Source organism: Periplaneta americana, chromosome 9, assembly GCF_040183065.1.
Source record: "Periplaneta americana isolate PAMFEO1 chromosome 9, P.americana_PAMFEO1_priV1, whole genome shotgun sequence".
Lineage (NCBI taxonomy): Eukaryota > Metazoa > Arthropoda > Insecta > Blattodea > Blattidae > Periplaneta > Periplaneta americana.
The window spans coordinates 132,099,436-132,120,437 of record NC_091125.1 but is presented as its reverse complement, the minus strand read 5'-3'; the positions used below and the strand labels follow the sequence as shown (position 1 = coordinate 132,120,437).

Here is a 21,002-nt window from a genome sequence, read left to right as displayed (position 1 = left end):
TAGCCTAAAATCTAAGTTACAACGAACTTAATTTATATTTCAATTTTCATCGAAATCCGTTCAGCCATTATCGCGTGAAAAGATAACAAACATACAGACAGACAGACAGACAGACAGACAGACAGACAGACAGACAGACAGACAGACATACAAACAAAAATATCAAAAAAGCGATTTTCGGTTTCAGGGTGGTTAATTATATATGTTAGGACCAATTATTTTTGGAAAATCGAAAATTACCAGAAAAATTTCGGCTACAGATTTATTATTAGTATAGATTGCAAATAGCCTCATTAACACACTAATTAAATGAACAATTGTTATGAAAGTGTCATTTTCTTTAACCCCTTCAGGCCTGATGTACATTATAGAGTACATTGTTTTTTTCTTTTTTTTGGAATGTCTTCGATACTTTTAAATATTTTGAAAAATTCAATGTGATAGAAATGGAGAATATTATTTTTGAAATATTTCCATACCTGAATTAAAAATAAAATTTACAATTTGGGGGCCCCAGGAGTCAAAATTTTCCCCAAATTTTTATTTTCTGTGAAGAATTGATTTGGGAATTTTGGATCCCCAGAATTATTATGTGACCAGTTTTTTTTTTCATTCTTTTTAATATAAATTCAGGTCTGAAGGGGTTAAATACAATAGACATTGAATTAGAAGATGAACCTATAAATGTGGACGTAGGACTTAGCACTTCATTTAGTACAATGGATTCATGCTCAAAGATTTACAGGGAAATAGTCGGCGAAATTTCATTACACTTCATTGGTCGAAAATGGAATGACGTCATATAAAGGAAATGGTTTTGGAATATCAGACTGTGAATAGAATCAGCTCTTAAGGTTTTTTGTTGAGCAACTAAATGAATGCACAAATAAAATCCCAATTAATAAGTTTAATAAGTGGAATAAATATGTACACTAGTGCAAGAAATATGTCTAAAGAATATTAAAATAGTAAGGAAGGAAGTATTTGTTAAAAATTAATATTCAAAAATACATAATTGTATTGTATCTATGTATACTGATAAGTTCAGCGAATGATATGAAATAAGTAACTGGTAATATACAAGGAAAAAAGTAACACACGAGTACTACACCCCTTAGGTATTATTCCTGGAAATATAAGGAATAAATAATTTTAACAGTATTTTGTTCCCTTATGGACGGTTTAAAAATTACTTTTTATTACAACTTTGATTGCGAATTTCATGAAATTATTTAATTAATTTACAGTTTTCTGCTCGAAGGCAGATCTTTCACTGCAAACCCATCATACTTCAATTTTTCCTATTTTCAGAGCCGTGTTTTTATATTTTATCAATAATGTTCCTAAAATTTCGCGTTTCATTAAAAAAAAATCGTTTTCTGGTGCTAAATAAAGTATCATATTTCCGCGATGATGTTGCAATTAAGTTATATATCGCCATCGTGTAATAACTACAGCCAGGAATTTTAGGTGCTAAAAGTTAATATTGTTCCTCGGTATAGTTTATAAAATAGAAGCCATGCCCCCACTTCTTTGACATGTCATTCTTGTCATTCAGTATTTTCTTTTTGGTACCGTTAAATATATTTAATCCTCTTAACTAGCACTTACAAATTAGCGAACGATTTACAAGATACATTACCTAGTCCTTGTAACTCTGTTGTCTATTATTACATACGGACTCCTGTGAACTACGCTTGAAACCTTCCTCACGGGCACCACATCCATTCATCTACACTCAGTGTCATCCTTAACTTTTAGCACCTAAAATTCCGGGCTCTAGTAATAACCCACCAAATCTCCTCTACCAATTGAGGGGGTGAAAATGATATACACTAGAGCGTCTCGTTTAGGCACAGTGAAAACGTAAACGAAGTGCAGATAAACGTGTGGGGGAGGAAGAGCCGTACGATAAACACGAGGGATGCACAGGATTTTAGTTACAACATTTATGGCGGAGCATTAATTGAAATTATATTTTCCAAAACACACACAAAACAAAAGAACACGAATTGCATAACTTTATCATATTCACATTTTAACAAACAAACAATTGTAATGTTGAAATCAATATAACAATTAAAATTTGCTGCTTATATGATGTCGCTTTCAAGCAGCATTTTTACGGTCATGAAATTCATTCTTTATATGACTAACATAATATCATCGTCTTTTGAGGCCGAATTAACAAAACTACAGTATATTGGACTGAAGTGACAACACTATTTCCTAAACATAATTATCCCTTCTCAAAGTTCAATTTATTCAGGTACAGTACAGGAGACGGCGATATTATGTTAGTCATACGGAGAATGAAATTCATGACCTTAAAAATGGTGCTTGAAAGCAACATCATATAAGTAGCAAAATTTGATTTCTTATATTTTATTATTTCAACGTTACAAGTGCTTATGTGTTAAATTGTGTATGTGATAACATTATGCAATTTATGCTATTTCCTGTTGTTGTTGAATTTCCTGTTGTTGATTTCCTGTTGTTGTTGATATTATTATTATTATTATTAGTATCATTATTATTAATTATTGTTAGTATTAATTATTAGTATTATTATTAATTGTATTTTTAATTAATAAGTTTATTATTGTCATTATTGAGTGTAATTAGTTACCACTGCCACCGGGTATATACCCACTGCAGTGTGAATAAATACATACATACACATACATGTTTTTGAAAATATAATTTCAATGAATGTTCCGCTATAAATGTTGTAAGTAAAGCCTTGTGCATCCCTTGTGTTTATCGTACGGCTCGACCTCCCCCAAACGTTACTTGCACTTCGTTTACGTTTTCATTGTGTCTAAACGAGACGCTCTACTGTAGCTCTAAGCCACACTGACAAAATTTCCCAGAAGAGCGTGTTAAAAGTTTACAGTCCAATGCTATTAGGTGCAGAATGAATTCTTCAGCGTATACTTGTGTTATTTGTTGAGTAAATTTTATAATACTTTACTAGTAGCTTCCCCATATGTATTTATTTATTTATTTATTTATTTATTTATTTATACTGGCAAAGTTAAATACATAAAGCCTTCTCTTCCACTCAACTAATATAAGAACAATATCACTCCCCAAACACTGCCTTACATTTAATTACATTCAATTTACATTTGACTACACATTCCTTTACAGATTTTGTTCAAAATGGAGGCCATGATTTTTTCTATACACAATTCACAACGTTTAAACACTGATTTATAGATGGCAGAACATAACTCACGATTTTCATTAATGACTGTTCGATCATCTGTTCCAACTGATGCAGATCCTTTGGTTTCTGAGCGAAAACGTCATTTTTCAGGATACCCCAGAGCGAAAAATTACATGGTGCCAGGTCGCATGATCTGCGTAGCCATTAAGTTGTGCCACGACGGCCAATCCATTCATGGGATTGCTGGTTCAAGTAGTCCATCACTTCTACACCAAAATGAGGTGGTGCTCCATCCTGTTGTCATATTAACTGTATATAGGCAAAACGAGGGCTGCTTTCAAGACATGACATCGGAAAAAAACAGTTGACGCATGAACATGGTTGCCAACCCACCACTTATTACACCAGATACTCGTTTGTTCAAGTTATGACATTTGTATATGTGTACAAGTATGAAACCCAAGGACGAATATTGGGGAAAGCGACTTTTGACCCACCTTGTATGTGCACAATTCTTGTGATAGACTCCAAATTCGTAAATGACTAACTTTAGTCGTGAACAATAAAATTTTGTTGCAGATCCCGGATGGCGTGCGCTTCGAGTGGGACGAATACGAGCAGAACATGATCCTGGGCTGCTTCTTCTGGGGCTACGTGCTCACAGAGCTGCCCGGAGGCCGGCTGGCAGAGATCATCGGCGGCCACCGCGTGTTCGGCTACTCCATGCTCAGCGCCTCCGTGCTCACGCTGCTCACTCCCCTCTCTGCCCAGATCGGCTATGTGGCCGTCGTCGTGCTGCGCGTGCTGCTGGGCCTTATGCTGGTAAGCAAGCTCACGACATGCTACAGAGGCTACTAGACCACTTTGAACTTACATCCCGTGAGGAGTGGTAGAGCTATGTGAGAAAAGCGCTCAGGGTTGGCAAAGACAAGAGAGGAATTGACCGTATATTATTTGTTCATAGTTTTCTGCCCAAGGGCAGGTTCTTCATCGCAAACCCAGCATTCTCCAACCTTGCCTCTTTTCTGCCTTTTTCTCAGACTCCGCGTACGATCCATATATCTTATTGTTGTCTAACATTTGATACCTTCTGCACCAAACTTTTTTTCCATTCACCATTCCTTTCAGTGCATCCTTCGGTAGGCAATATCTTCTTAGCCACTGACCCAACCAATTTCTTTTCCTCTTCTTGATCAGTTTCAGCATTGCTCTTTCTCATCCACTCTAACACAGCTTCATTTTCTTTTTTATCTTTTCTGTCCATTTCATAAGCTCCAATCTTCTCAACATCCACATTTCAGGTGATTCAGTTGTTTCTCTTCACTTCCTCGTAATGCCCATGTTTCTGTCTTCTTCCTTAGTTCTTTTTTCCAAATTTCCGCAGAAAATGCTCCTTTATCTACTAAAATCTTCCTTTGTCATTATTATCCTCCTTTTGACTTCTTGGCAGCAGCTAATATTACTACTTACAATACAACTCAAGTACTTGAAGCTGTTCACTTGTTCGACTACCTGATTTCGAATTTGCACGTTTACCTTCTTTATTTTTGTTCCGATAACCATGGTCTTCTCCTTGTTCGCATTTATCTTCATCACATAGGCTACTGTTTACAACTGTCATTTAGCTCCAGTAGCACATCTTTTAGTATCACCTCTTCTAACAACATCGCGCGTTGTATTATCATCATATCTTAAGTACTTTATTCTTCTTCCTCCTATTATCATCCCTCCCACGTTACAGAAACACTAAATTTTTTCAAGTAGATGTTGAAAATGGTATGTGATAAAGGACCTCTCTCCCTATTCCACTTCTCTCTAATAAACTTCTATCCTGACTTTGATTCGTTGTTTTATGTAAAGATTACATAATAGCCTCCTCCCTTCTTTACAATCTACACCAATCTTCTTCAGGATCCCCATAAGTTCATTCAAATCCAATCATTGACTGTAAAGGCAACAAAAAAAAAGCGTCAATTCAGTAGTCGTATTTTTCTAACCCTGAAGAGATTATTTCATGTTAATACTTTTCATAATTACTAATTTGACTTCTCTTCTTGTTACTACTAATAATTCAAGGCATTACATAGATAAATCCATCATTTAAGGTTTCTACGAATGTCGTATAGTGCCAGGAAAATTAACTGCACAAAGTGTACACCGACTTCGGCAGCCTCAGTAATAAAGATGCAAGGCAAGCTTTTTCTTTTATCTAGGGTTAGTTTACATATTTCCCCAATTGTTAACTTCGCCTTGTTGTAGATAAAACTTTACTTACTTTCATATAAACATGGTGGCATTCAAACGCGATGATTAAAGCGAAGGTAGCTGTACCACTACTGTTTCGTCCTTCATGGTCAGCGTTTATTATATTCCATAAGGAGACGTACCCAAAGACACTTGAGTACAAAAACTTTGTCAAGAGTGATACAATAGTTATTTCAGTTTCCATATGATGTTAAAACACAGGGGTTTGTTATCGTTCCTTTTACGGACAAAAGAAACCAGACTATCCGTTAGTAACGATTGAATAATCAAAGCGCCGTTCTCAAAGCAAACATTTCTTCAGCTTTTAGAAAATACCTCCCGAGATATTTCATCACACATAGAAGTCTTACGATATGAATAAGTGCTGTGCAAGGAATGCTGGTACGTTGAAGTATAATGTGGGCAAAACATCGGAACATCGCACAAGATAGAGTTATCTGAATCTTATTACTAGTTAATGAGTGTTACTATGATATGGTGAGGCTAATTCCAGTTTGTGTAATTGCAGGGAGCTTCATGGCCGGCAATCCATCCCATGACAGCCAGGTGGATACCCCCGACGGAAAGAAGCAAGTTCATGTCAAATATGATGGGTGAGTGAATTGGAATCTTGCAAGCAAACTTTTTATATATTTCAATTAAATTCTTATGTTCTCAGAAAAGGTATTGAAATGTATTTGAGGTCTTTTTCATGTGCTGCAAATGAATGATCTTATGAATTTTGTTGTTATTTTTTAACCTTTTCGACTACAAATGATGAATTTCCTTGCAATTTCCGTCGTATCTTCCGTTTCTGATCTGGACATCTTCACTTCTGTCGTCGCTGGTCTCCATGTCCTCTTGAGAAATAAGGAAATGTTAATTTTTGGAAATCTGTGTATTTCCATGCGTTGTAAATAGGTTTCAGATTTTGTTATTTTTCTTCAGTTTCGTTAAATAGAAAATAGTTATTTATTTGTTTTGACACTTTTGTCGTCGCTGCTTCCCATGTCCTTTTGGAAATCAACGAAATGTTAATTTCGGAAGTCAGTGTTTTTCTATTCGCTGTAAATGATGTTTCCAGTTTGCCTGTTATTAACTTCGTTGACTGCACAACACACATGTTCTTCATTTGTCTCGACGGTTCTCTAGATTTTGCTTCCCATGTCCTCTCGGACGATAACGAAATGCTGATTTTGGAAGTCTGTGTTTTTCCATTCGCTGTAAATTATAATGTTTCAAGTTTTGTTATTATTCTTCAGTTTCATTAACTACACAAGACAGATGATTATTTGTCGACACTTCTCTAGTCTCTGCTTTCCATATTATCTTGCAAAATAACGAAATGCTAATTTTGGACGTCTGTATTTTTCATTCGATGTAAATTATAATGTTTCAAGTTTTCTTCAATTTTATTGAATACACAAAGCAGATGTTCTTGATTTGTCGACACTTCTCTAGTCTCTGCTTTCCATATTCTCTTGGAAAATAACAATATGCTCATTTTGGACGTCTTGTGTTTTTCCATTCCCCGTAAATTATAATGCTTCAAGTTATGTTATTGTTTTTCAATTTTAATGAATAGGCCTACACAAAACAGATGTTCTTGATTTGTCGACACTTCTCTAATCTGTGCTTTCCATATTCTCTTGTAAAATAACCAAATGCTAATTTTAGACGTCTGTATTTTTCCATTCTCTGTAAACTATAATGTTACAAGTTTTGTTATTATTCTTCAATTATATTGAATACACAAAATATGTTCTTGATTTGTCGACACTTCTCTAGTCTCTGCTTTCCATATTCTCTTGGAAGATAACGAAATGCTAATTTTGGACGTCTGTGTATTTCCGTGGGAGCACCGGCGTAGCTCAGTCGGCTGAGGCGCTTGCCTTCCGATCCAGAGTTGCGCTAGAACGAGGGTTCGATTCCCACTTGGACTGATTACCTGGTTGGGGTTTTTCCGAGGTTTTCCCCAACCGTTAAGCAAATGTCAGGTAATCTATGACGAATCCTCGGTCTCATCTCACCAAATACCATTTCGTTATCAATCTCATCGACGCTAAATAATCTAGTAGTTGATACAGCGTCGTTAAATAACCAACTACAAAAATGTTCATGGGCTGTAAAAATGATCTTTTTAAATTTCGCTGACTATACAAGGCAGATGCTCTTAATCTGTTTCGACACTTCTCTACTTCCCATGTGCTTTTGGAAGACAACAAATTACTAATTTTGGAAGTCTGTGTTTTTCCACGCGCTGTAAATGATGATGCTTATCTTTAATGGCAGTGTTTCTCAAATGGTCGCATCTGATAAAGCTTAATAAAGAAAATAGGAAGCGCATTTGTGGTGCTTTGTGTTTTAGAGAATTTGTTATGTTTAAAATTCATATTTCTTTCGCTAATATAATATATTGGCAAAATATATTTGTAACAACCTCGTTCATCTTACGGAATTTCTGTAATAAAGTAGGTCTACATATAGAAGAAATTTACTTGTATAATTTGGAAACGTTGTATGTCGATTTTGAAAAGGCATTTGATAATTAAATAAATAAAAACTGTAGCAAATACTCTCTTCAATTAATTAGAGCCATTCGTAGCTTATATCAGAGGAGCAAAATATGTATTGACAAGGGAAATGGACCAGAAAAAGGGAAAGAAATTATTGTAGAAATAAATGGACAAGTGAGACCGCGGTGTTCATTGTCATCTAATTTATGTTATTTCATATTATCTTAACTATGCCATTGGAAAATGACTGAATACTTTAAAATATGATTTTAAGGTTAATGGTATAAAAATGAACTGGCTTCTATTTGGGGATGACCAAGTCGTGTTGTCAAATTTAGAAGATCACCTCCAAATGGCTGCTCGGTAATTACAAAAAGTAACCGCGGAATATAATTTAAAACTACCAAGAACTAAGACAAAAAATGACATTTATTGGAACACAGCATAAAAGATAAAAAATTGTTATTGATTAAAAATTATTGAACAAGTGAGCAGTTTTAAATATCTAGGATGCAAAATTGTTCAACAAAAGAGTATGATGTGGAAGAAAAACTCCACAAGTACCAATGGATTTGTGGAATTTTAATGAGAAGTTAGGTAATAAAACGTCAAAAGAAACACAAATGAAGCTCTACAAATCAATTGCACTACCAATTTTCTTATGGAGACATGGACGCTTACAAAAGGAGCCAAACAACGTCTAGAAGCCTCTGAGATGAGGTTTATGAGATCAGTGTCCGGACTTCAATATTAGAACACAGAAGAAGTGAAGAGATTAGAAGTCGAGCTTCAGATCCAGGGAATACTACAATGTATCGAAGATAATCAAAATAGATTAATATAGCATATATGCGCATGGAATGCAGGCTAACCGCTTTCCAAAGATAGCATTTCAATATCTCCCACAAGGAAGAAGAAATGTCAGGCATTCGAAATTATAATGGTTGCAGTAATTTTAAGGGGTCGGAATGAGCCAAACGGCTTAAACCTTGTAGTTGATGATGATGATGATGATGATGATGATAAATGAGGGTATAGTCTTTGCGTGCGGAAGTAAAACTTGTTAAGGCCCATTCACAATTAAAATTAAACATAACCGTAACATAAACACAGAAGTTTGCGCCCAGGCTACCAAATGGGATCATTCACAATGATTCACATAAGCATTGACATAAACATTACCGTAAGACGTTAACATGAAAGTTTGAAAACTCCAAACTTTCATGCTTATGCTTACGTGATTTGCAAACAGTACACAATCGTGGAGCGCTGAAGTATACGACAGAATATGACGAAATGGCGTCGTTATTATGTTTCCATGGTTACCAAGTATCCTTGCGGTTATGTTTATGTTCCCATCGTGAATGCTCTTGATTTTACCGTAACGTTTACATTTTTAAGTTAACGCTTACGTTATGTTTAATTTTCATTGTGAATGAGCCTTTAATCTGTAACGGTTCGTGCAGTGAGACACAATAAATTAAATTTAACACTTTTATACTCAATACGCTTCAGTCACACGCACACGACTATTTTGATTAATTAATTGTACGAAGTAAAGCCTAATTTTCTATATCGTACGTAATTTTATACGACTATTTTACTGAAGGGACAAAATTATTTTGGAACTTATAATGCAGGTCTATAATTTAATACTACATTATGCAACGAGCCTATAATGAAGGTAATTAAGAAGCGAGTATGGATATTTATGAAACGAGCGCAAGCGAGTTTCATACGACTTTTTATGCTCGACCATATTTCTAACTTGATATTATTAATTTTCTTTGTATCTGACCTTGGCCAATGTCCCGTATGTTGTGAGATGTGCGCAGACGCGAAAGTATTGATTTTTTCCGAGGAACAGATGTTCACATTGACCTTGCTAGGCCATAAGAACCTACAGAGATAATATTAAAATTAAATTAGACATTGAAAAACGAGATGACAAATTGAATTTATTTGAATATTATTTACAATTAACGCTAATTATTATAGTAACAGAACATAACCTTCTGCGACAGTATTGGATTTCCAGCTTCCGTGACTTTTCGCTAATTCTCTTTCGATTGCATATCCGAGAATAATCGATAATTGCTGTTTTATAACGGTAGAAAGCTGACCTGTTATTGGCTGAACAGTTTTAACCTGAGTCGTCATTGGCTGAAAGACCTGACCTTTAATGAGTAGGTGTACTTTAATGACATACATTAAAGGTCTGCTACCAGGTGTATAATTACTACATTTCGGCATGGTCGAGCATAAATAAAATTAATTGTTAATTCGGTCCTTATGCACTTAAGTAGGAAAAGATGCTTTAAAAATCGATACGGTGGTTACGCTAAGCACTTCACTGCTCTCTTCCTTAGTTTTCTCTTATGCAGGTCGGCAGATGATGTTCTTTTTTCTATTAAAAGCTTCCTTTGCCATCTTCCTTTTGACTTAAATGTTAATATATTGGCAAAATTAAAATTGTTGCGAAATATGTTAAATGTGTAATGCGAAAGTAAGTGTCATTTATGTGACATTCATTGTTTTTAGATGCGTCTCCCTCAAGATTTCCAAGTCTGACAAGTAAACATTCTCATGGAGGGAGATAGAAAGTTACTTTCTTTCCTTCCATCATGTTAATAATGTCAAAACAAGTGCTTATACAAATTTTGGCCACTCGAGCACAATTACGAGGGCGTCCAGAAAGTAAGTCTGGGGCCGATTACAGAAAAAAAAAACATGAAAAGATTTATTGGAACAGATATAGTAATATTGTTGAGCTATTTTTCAACATATTCCCCACCGGTACTGAGATATTTGTCATGCCATGGGATCAACTTTTGTATCCCTGTGTCTTAGAAGTCCGCCCCCTAGGATCGAAACGAATGTGAGACAGCCGTCTGCATCTCTCTCTTGATCCCACGATATGAGAAATTTCTCAATTCCGGTGGAGAATATGTTGAAAAATAACTCAACAATTATTGCTATATTTGTTTCAATAAATCTTTTTATGAAATTGTGTTTTCTTTCTGTAAACGGCCCCACGGACACTTACCTTTTTACGCCCCTCATAATTGCGCTCAAGTGGCCAAATCTAATATAAACGAGTTTCGACATTATTAACATAGTGGAAGGAAAAAAAACTCTTATCTGAAGCCATGAGAATGATTGCTTGTGAGCTTTTAATCAATTCACGTGCTTCTCTGTTAGTTAAGCGATCTGCCCATTAACAGCATACTTCGCATTATATCAATTGTTTTTATTTCCGTCAATCGAGAGATAACTGGAGTTGAAGTCCTTGATCAAAGATTGTTTGTCTAGGTCGCGTGACTTGACCTGTTCCATGGTTGGCTCCGGAGTTTTCATAATCCTTCTATTCAGCACAAAAAATAGAAGCGAAACTGGAGGATGGAGCGGAGTAATTGTGCAACTGTGCCACTGATGTTATTGCACGAAGTATATTATACAAGATTTTGTAATCACGCGATAAGCGAAGATTTCTTCAGGAGTAATTGACGTTCGCTGAACGTGTACGAAATTACTTCGAGATAGATTAAATACCCTGAACTGATTATGAGAGAAAACAAATATGAAGCCTACTGAAGGCTCAGCAAATAGCAAGTTACCCTTATGTAACGGCAGCGAATACAGTTTCACTTTTACGAACATTATATTTTCTCATTATTACATTACTCTCTGGATATAGCGCCACTCAATGTTATCTAGTTACAATCCAGGTTTGCAGGGTAAGGATTTTCTCAAATTGACTTATTCTCGCCCGAAAGGACTCCCCGAGTGAAACCCTAGATCCTATATACCTAAATCAGGCCTAGATCCTAATACCCAGATTGATCGGCCTTATAGGCTTTGAGGTTAACTTTTGTCAGGTTTACTACGCTGCCATCTAGTTGTTACATAAGGAGTCATGTCATGAATCCCATTTGAACTGCATTAGCGACTGTACTGCCATCTCGTGTTTGAGAATTTTTCTAGTCGCCATTTTGAAAAAAATGTGAACCACTTTTTTCTTACTCGTTCTCAGTCTAATGGACTTTCTTAAAACAATTTCCTTTCCCCATAAAAATAGCTTTAATTGTCCAAAAAGTCCCAAATTCCAAAAGTCTACCTAGTGGCCATATCAGGAACATGTGTACATGATATGGCCACCCTTGTTCCATGTTCTACAAATCGTGATTGTTTTCAGTTTGATAGCGCAGTTGTGCTAAAATTAAATAATTTTGGTGTAAAATGAATAAATATGACACTTATCTTTTTTTTATTATTCAAAAGTGTAGTCAAAACAGGTTTTTCCATCAAAAATTAAGTTATTTTTCTTAAAATACAAGACTTTTGCGTAATCCCACCTATAAGGCATGTAAATTTGTCAGGTGAAAAAATAAAAGTGAAATGAACTTGATATGGCCATGGTGCATTTGATATGGCCATATCAGGAACAGGTAAGCTTTCACGAAAATCGTTTGATTATGAACAACTCGTAAAAGATAGCTACGCCATCAACGACAACACCAATCAATAGAACATTAAAAACTGAATGGAGTACGATGGTTTTCATGAAACAAGTATTTGAAAAACATGCATAAAACAAAGGAGACTTACCAGAGAAAAATAAGAAGAGGTCACATGAAAACCGCAAAACAGGCAACTGACGCCATATTGCTCAACCTGACTGCATTGGAAAACGATCAAGTGACATACCAGGATGTCCTTTCACTGGATGCTACTGCAATTTAACGGATTTTTTGGTTAACTAACTCACAATAGGGGGGTGGCCATATCAGGAACATGGCCATAACAGGAGCGCCCACCTTAATATGAAATTAAATGAAATGCTAATGGCATGGGTAATGTTCAAAAAGATATTGAGCAAAAGATGTTCAGGAATTGATGTTAAAGAGTTTGTGCGATTCGTGTAAGTTAAGTGAACAATTTCTTCTAATTGATTTATATAATTCCATCACATATTGTAATTGTGAGCTAGGATTTAGTTGCATGAATCTTGTAAGAACTGTAATTAGAAACCGCCTTTCAGTAAAAATAGTTAGCACTCTGCTAACAATAAATCTTGATGTACCTGCTCGTAAAGAATTCAAATGTTTAGAGTGCCCATAAAATAACGTGTGATGTAAATTCAGTAGTAATTGATTCTAAACATAGCAATAGCAACAGTAGTATTTTAAAAACACTTCCAAATGCAGAGATTACCGTCAATATTCATCGTGGTCAAGAAACGATTTATAAATTTTGCCTGAAGCTCTGTATTAGGAACAGGGTCCTTTACGTAGGCCTATCGTAAATATATGATACGGGACCCTCCAGTTTTACTATCCTCCCGGAGGAAGCCATGTTTAGCATTTTATTGTCCTCTCATACCCATCGCTCAGAACAAGTCTGAATCCATAGGCTAAACCTTGGATCCATGGACTAGTACAGTAACCGCTGGATCACCGAGGAAGGTCAGAGAGGATATGACGTCACGGAATTTACGTAGGCATGGATTGTGCATTCTTTCGTGATTGAAAGAACTATACCGAACTTAAATTCATAATATGCATTAATCTGAATAATACATTACTCTTTGAGGGTCACGACCTTCTTGGTGCAGAAGATTTACGACGAGAACGCTGTAAATTGACATTTCACTTTCCTGCATGTCCGATGAACTCTGAGATCTGTCCACTGCAACATTTAGATAACAGTAATAAAGTTTCCAACGGCGTGTGACGATTTGTAAACACTGACTTCATGGAAACGTTAAAAAAGTCTATGAAACACGTGTTTAATTGATCATTTATATCTTGCTATTTATAGTAATAAAAATCTAAGATATTTCCTCGCCAATAACGATAGTGATCCAGTTATGTCTTTAACATTAGACGACTTCTCACGAAGTGGACTTGAGTTTGATCCTATTAGTCGTATTAGTCAGTCAACCCGTTTATATGCCTATTTATTTATAATATTTTAGCTGTTTTCTATCATTATTAAAACTAAAATACAAGCGCTGCGAGTTAGAGAATGTCATCGATGAAAAATGTCTATCCCTAATCGTGTTGTGCGTGATGCCTAAAACAATTTATGAACGGCCTGAGTCAGACACTCTCTATATTGTAATGCTTACTTTATAGAATGTAAAAACCACCAGACTCTTACTGAAATTCAAACATATGTCGCAATGAAAATGGAAGTGCTGCTATGTCCTGCAGAATACACAAGCAATTCAGTTTGGTTTGAACCTAGGATCTTCTGATTTAATGGCATACATGTCAGCCACAAGGTCATCGCTCACAACATTACACTAATAGAATTTTAAGTTTCGCACAAATTCATGAATTTCGTGAAAAGTTACTGGAGAACACATAAGCCTAGACCTATATAAAATACATTAAGTTTTGTCTTATTTGGGATGTAACCTATCATACAGGAATTACGTTGGTCTAGGCTCCAGAAAGTCGAAGACTGGTACAAAGATATGCACGCGTCTTAAGAGATAAGATAAGGAGGAGGATTCAAATTTTATCTTCGATTGCTATTACGGTAATGGATTTAACAATGACAGTACTTTATGTATCGTGCGATAAAGTGGCGGAATTCAATGAAAATCAAACAGTACGTTCACCCCATAATATGTAGCTACATGGTAGAGAAAATGTGAGTAGGGTGAACTTTGGTAACATCGTGATATGAGTAAGGTGTAGTGCCCAATATTCGTCCCCTTGCTTAAATTCGTCCCCCACAGTATTTCGCCCATAATGTGTCGCACCCTGGTGATGGTCAGTAGAGACTATCCCTCTTTATGCAATAGCAAGCGTGCTTTCAGTTGGAGCGAGTGTTATTGTCTGTTTCGTTGTTATTAAGTTTTAAATATCTGGAAGGTGAAAAACTATTCTTCTTATATATTCTCAGCAGTATTTCACAGCCTAAGGTACGTATTTTCATAACATTTTTTTCTCCTATATATAGAGAAAAGTGTCTAGTGTAAGAATATATATTAAATGAACCGGACATTGCAGCGTGCTTAGAACGAGATGCCGCCATACTTCTGTGGTGCACATGCCTAAATTTCGTCCCCCAGGACGTGTCTAAATTTCGTCCCCGGGACGGATTTCGGAATGCTATTTCCATATCATGTAATTTTATTAAGGCTGTTGTCATTTATATTTCTAGTTGCCTTCAGATGGGAAAACAGAAACTATGGAGCAAGGAGGACATAATAGAAGCTGTAAAACCTGTTAGGGAGAAAAAGATGTGCTACAAATTGGTATCTAATCGACATCAACCTACCCAAGTGACAGAACGTCAGGAAACTGAACCTGAAACTTCAAATTCCGTGATCAGTCCAGAAGATATTCGGAAAGTTCCAATGATAGAGCCATCGTTTTCCAATAGGCGTGGTACAGCACTTCTGGTAACGAGTACACCCCATAAGAACAGTGTTCACACAGCAGCAGAAAAGAAAAGTTAATGAGTATGAAAACCAAAAGCGACAGCAGACGAGAAGAAATCTTAACGTTGACTTCTTAGTTATTAATAGACATTCTTGGAGTTCTATGTTTTTATTTCATTGTACTATTGAAATAATTGTCATTCAATATGTTAAAAAGTATAGGGGACGAAATTTAGACCGCTTCATTGAAATGTACAAAATTGGATAATTTCATTCTTCATGTTTTATATTCAATTTGTTTCCAAATTTATGAATTTCGAATTATGTGTCTTGTAGTTAAATGTTGAAAGTTCTTAACTAGATTAGTTTCAAGTCTTCAACTTTAATGGTATATGAATGGTGAGACAAAACTAAATGGGGGACGATAAATGGGCACCCTACCTTAATATTGTGATAGTTCTTTTCGAGAATTTATTACAATTTTACTGAGCGAGAAGAAGATCAGTTATTTTTTGCGTCAACATATGTTTGTGGACAAGTTGCTGCACAAAACCGGTCCTTCTCTCTCTCAGTAAAATTGTAATAGCCTAAATTCTCAAAAATAACTATCACAATATTACTCACATCACAGTATTATCAACCTTTACCCTAATTATATACGAAGAGTAAAATATAGTAGCATATTCGGACGCCATATGTACCAAATGGATATAAAAATGACTATTTGGGCCGCTTGAGAAATTCGTGGCCGCAATGCCAATAGGGAATTTAATTATTCATGTTTCTTGAAATATTGCCACGCATATATTTCCATTGTTAGTAATACATTCATTTGCTTTTAGATTGCTAATGTTGAGTTATTAGCATTTGAATGTAAGCGTTCTAGAATGACGGAGCAAGCTGACAATCCTTCACTGTAGGGCCAACGTTGTGCTATTGAATTCTCTGCTTTGCTGGGAAAATTGGTTCACAAAATTTTTATTTCATTAAAAAAATCTCTGAAAATATATTCGTCTTTCACTATCAGGAATTGACGCACAGTAACCAATAGTCAACAGAAGGGTAGCAATTACAGATGAACAAAACTAACTGCCGCTCTCGCTCGCTGTGTTCGTTGCATTTGTCTTTCGAGTCTCGTCTCGTAACTCTCGTGCGCTTCGAGTCTCGCTCATCATTCTCGAAATAGCATTCGGTCGGCGTGGAAAGATTTCGTAACTTTGAATAACATACATAATTGAAACAAATAACATTATAAATGTTTAAATGAGACAAAAAGACAAAACAAAACAATAATATCTTAGTTATCAAAATGTTCTTGTTCTATTATATGATATTACCTATGGTTATATAAATAGAAAAAAAAAAGATTCTCAAATAAATTTTCATTTCTAAGAAACATAAAACATAACGTTAATATCTTTTTACTTGAGATTGCACACTTGATCTCAAACATATGAAAAGAAAATTCCTAACCTTTTAATAAGGACTTAGTAATTAAATAAAGACTGGGGAACGGATTGTTATGCACTGAAAGATAGAGATTATGTTTCAAATAGGCTACTTGATTGTTTATACATATATAACAGTTGCTGAAGTAGACAAAAGTTCAGTCAGGTATAAAAAAACTGTGGCGATTCAAGGCTGCTTGACGTTCGGGACTTCGGGAGTGATCAATCTCGGCGTCTCGAAACACTCACAAGCAGTCTTTACGTCAACGACGCGACATATACAACAATGTCGTGCGGGTTTTCGGCTTTGCGGGCTTTGTTAGTCTTGCTTTCTCGATCGTTACTCATCTCTAGTAGCAATCATGCCCAGCCCCAATCTATCCACTATCCACAAACCTATCCTAAGCCTGGTTATTATAGGCTACTAGTAGTTGGTTTCCATTTAATTAGTGTTATGATTCTCATTCGGCGAATTACTTTTATTAGAGTCAGTATTAATGAGCCAATTGACTATACTTCCTAAATTGAGACCACCAATGATGAATTCAGGAAGTGTCCCGGATTTCAAGTTGTTCCCTTCCGAAGATTTCAGACCTTTTCTTTAACCAAAACTATACTGTCATTTATTCAATATTATATTTAAATCCGATATGACACTTCAGTAACTAAAATAAATTCTGTTATGTAGATTTTCAGGTAGTTTTTTTTTTAACTTAAAGTTAGTAGGCTGCCGGCCGATCTTGATTGGTTGAATAAACCGTCTGAATTTCCGGTCTTCATTGCTACAGTTAAGAAGTCGGGTGTGCTGTGTTTTTATTGGCGCGGTTGTCAGTGTTAGTTTTGTTTAGCAAATATAGTTATTTTCTTCATTAAAATAGTTATAGTATATACAGTAAATATAATAATATTTTAATGCACGATGGGAAAACAAGAGACATTGTTTGCTTTTCTTAAAAGAAAAATATTGGGGAATCAATGAAAAGTGCATCAGTTGCATTTAATGTAGAAAATTCTCAGTTGGCTTTAAGTGAAAGTGAAATCTGTGAACCGGTAATCCCATCTGTATTACCTTCATCTAGTGCTGTTAGTGGTGAGTCACTGAATAAAACGGTTGGGTGCGAAATCAAATATAAAAAACGATGGGAACTAAATATAATTGGTTGCATTTCGATCGTACTCGGAGTGGTACATTTTGTAACACGCCAGAGGGCAGTTAAGTCGTTGTAAGTTGTGCGAAAAACGATTTAAAAAATTGCATCAAAGCTTTTCAAAAAGCAGGTGGGTTATTCATGTCAGCGCCGATAATTACCCAGCATTTGCTCTTAAATGGGTTGAGAAAAAACCCCGGAAAAAACCTCAACCAGATAAATTGTCCAAACCATGATTTGAACCAGGACCTGTTCGTTTCACGGTCAGGCTTGCTAACCATTACTTCACAGCAGTTGACTCAACATTTCTTCCAATGAAAGCATGCTTATTCGTCATCACAGAATGCCTGCAATCTTTTCTCTCGATTTATTTCTCCTCCACACCATTTTCTTAAATCATACTGATTGTTCCCCTTGTTTCCCCCCCCTCTTCCTTCGTCACTGCTTCCTGCTCTATCTCCTACCTCCATCACCCTACTTGTCGACAGCCTCGATTTGGTTCTTAGTTCCTTCACCTTCTTCGGAATGGCCTCCAGGTGCTGTCCACTATTTTCCTTCTATTGCACTAAAGCCATGTTCTGCTGCGCCTGCTGAATTTCAATTCGCGTCCACTCCTATTTCTTCTTTAATAATAATAATAATAATAATAATAATAATAATAATAATAATAATAATAATAATAATAATAATAATAATAATAGTAATAATAATAATAATAATGAGATAATTTAGATATTTATCTGTGATATATATAACCATTAAACAATGAGAAACCTGAAAGACCTATTATTGTTAACAAGAATTGTTAGAAAAATATCTCGTTAGCCTATTCTTAAATTGGTTTGATGTCTGACAGTCCCTGACATTACTCGGTAGGGAATTCCAAAGTCGAGGAACAGCCACAGTGAAAGAAGATGAATAAGAGGATGTTCGGTGGGAGGGAATGGATAATATTGAGGAGTGTGGTGATCGTGTGTCTAGGTTATGATGGGTGGATAAATTTTGAAAACGTGACGCAAGATAGATAGGAGTGGAGAAATGCAATATGTGAAAGAAAAGGGAAAGTCAGTGGATTTTCCTACGATGACGTATTTGTAATGAGAATGCACACCTCCTGTCTTTGTAGTTTCTGTAGCCTGTTTAGTGTGTCAATGTTTCAAATCAGTCGAATTACACTGAACTCTGCGAATTTTCACCGAATTTCTGGATTCAGTAATAAAATTTTCTCGCTTAAATAGACCACGATATGTGTTGCAGCGTCGTCGCTGGGAGCTGCCATCACCATGCCGGTGTGCGGATACCTCATCGCGTCTCTGGGCTGGGAGTCCGTCTTCTACGTGACAGGAGTCGTGGGTCTGTTGTGGAGCATCGCATGGTTCTTCCTGGTGTTCGACTCTCCCGCACAGCACCCACGCATCACCGATGAAGAGAGGCGGTACATCGAGAACTCCATTGGCAGCGCCACGAGCCACAAGGTGAGTCAGTTCAGCGAATGAACTCAGTGTGTTGATTCATGGAACATACACAGTGATGAGCGATTCCATGAAAATATCATACAGACGTGAATTTTTTAATTTAATGTATGAATGTTTTGTTTAAGAAATATGACAGAAGAGCGGATATAATAGCAATAAACAGGCAACAACAAAAGGCTATTATCATAGATCCAACTATACGCATGGAGCGAGCTCTAAACCAAGCTTATCAGATCGATCATGAAAAGAGGGCCAATTATGAGCCTTGTATTCCCTACCTTAGTGCCAAGTATAACATCCCTCTCTTCAATTGGTCAGTGACAGGTTTATTTTTTGGTGCTCGGAGTTCTTTACCAAAATTTACATATTTTTTTATATAATTATCAATACCAACTTTTTAAATTCAAAAAAATCATCTCGCAAATTCTTAAAAATTCCCTGAAGATTATACAATTTCATTTATACCACTCAGAAGGTCTTAATTAAGGATAAACTAATTTTAAATTAAATCTTTTATTTATAAGTATAATTTTAAGGTCATCTTCTAAGATTTTATTTTATAATTGATAATCAATGGTTCTTAATTATTACATTTTATTTTTATAACAATATTAATATTTAATTAATTATATTTATTTGCTATTAATTTCCGGATCCTCGTGGTCATCCTTAATTAAGGCCGGACGATTTATTTCTCTCTCTCTCTATTCCGCAAAATAATGTTTTAAATACTCTTTGTTTTAGTCTATATCTTGCTGCAGATCTTGTCATATTGCGAACACTTAAAAAACGCGCAAGGAAACGTATGCTTCACATCACAATTTGGGCATGTAATTTTTTTTTATTTCAAGCGGGCCTTTTTGTATCCTAAGATTCTAAACAACTCAAAAACACTATAATTATTTGTACTGTAAATTGCGGTCAGTCAGTCACGCTAAACACAAAAACTCTTGCAGACAGCACAATACTGTAATTCATACATCAAAATTTCCTTTGGGATTCTATGTACGTTAACATTACATTATCAATAAAAAGTAATACAACATTTTAAAACCATATCCAACTTAATGCCGGAGAAGTTCAAATAAAAATATGAAATTGCATAGTATGCCAAATATGAAGAATTGCACACCGGAAAGATGATTATCATCATTTTGAAATATACTTGACGCTATCATTCATTCCTGAAAACGAGAGTGATAATGAACTTCTTATCTCATTTAAAATGAATGGGATAAGACGCTAGTACTGTACTACAAGCAGGAGAAAGTCTCAGGGGAATGAGACGCAGCGGTGTAATGCTGTGAATGAATGTTGATGTCATAAAGTCACACACATGGGTACACGCATCTCCTTTGGCTAACTCTCAAAGCACAAACGATAACACTGATACACACATACTTATACTACCCTATTTACAATTTTTTGGTAGGTTATTTAGGATCTGAATGAGATGAAGGTGATAATGGCAGTGAAATGAGGCCGGGGTCCAACACCGTAAGTTACCCAGCATTTGGTCGTATTGGGTTGAGGGAAAACCCCGGAAAAAAACCTCAACCAAGTAACTTGTCCCGACTGGGAATCGAACCCGGGCCACCTGGTT

At 35.7% G+C, this 21,002-nt stretch overlaps 1 protein-coding gene across 2 annotated transcripts in view; it reads left to right on the top strand.

Annotated features, from left to right (window-relative positions):
- LOC138706525 (sialin) overlaps window positions 1–21,002 on the top strand; it is a 182,300-nt gene that overhangs the window by 111,434 nt on the left and 49,864 nt on the right. For both annotated transcript variants that reach the window (XM_069835906.1, XM_069835905.1), the window contains exons 4-6: window positions 3,752–3,994; window positions 5,946–6,030; window positions 19,182–19,399. In XM_069835906.1, coding sequence (XP_069692007.1) covers window positions 3,752–3,994; window positions 5,946–6,030; window positions 19,182–19,399 — 546 coding nt within the window. The remainder of the gene's footprint in view (window positions 1–3,751; window positions 3,995–5,945; window positions 6,031–19,181; window positions 19,400–21,002) is intronic.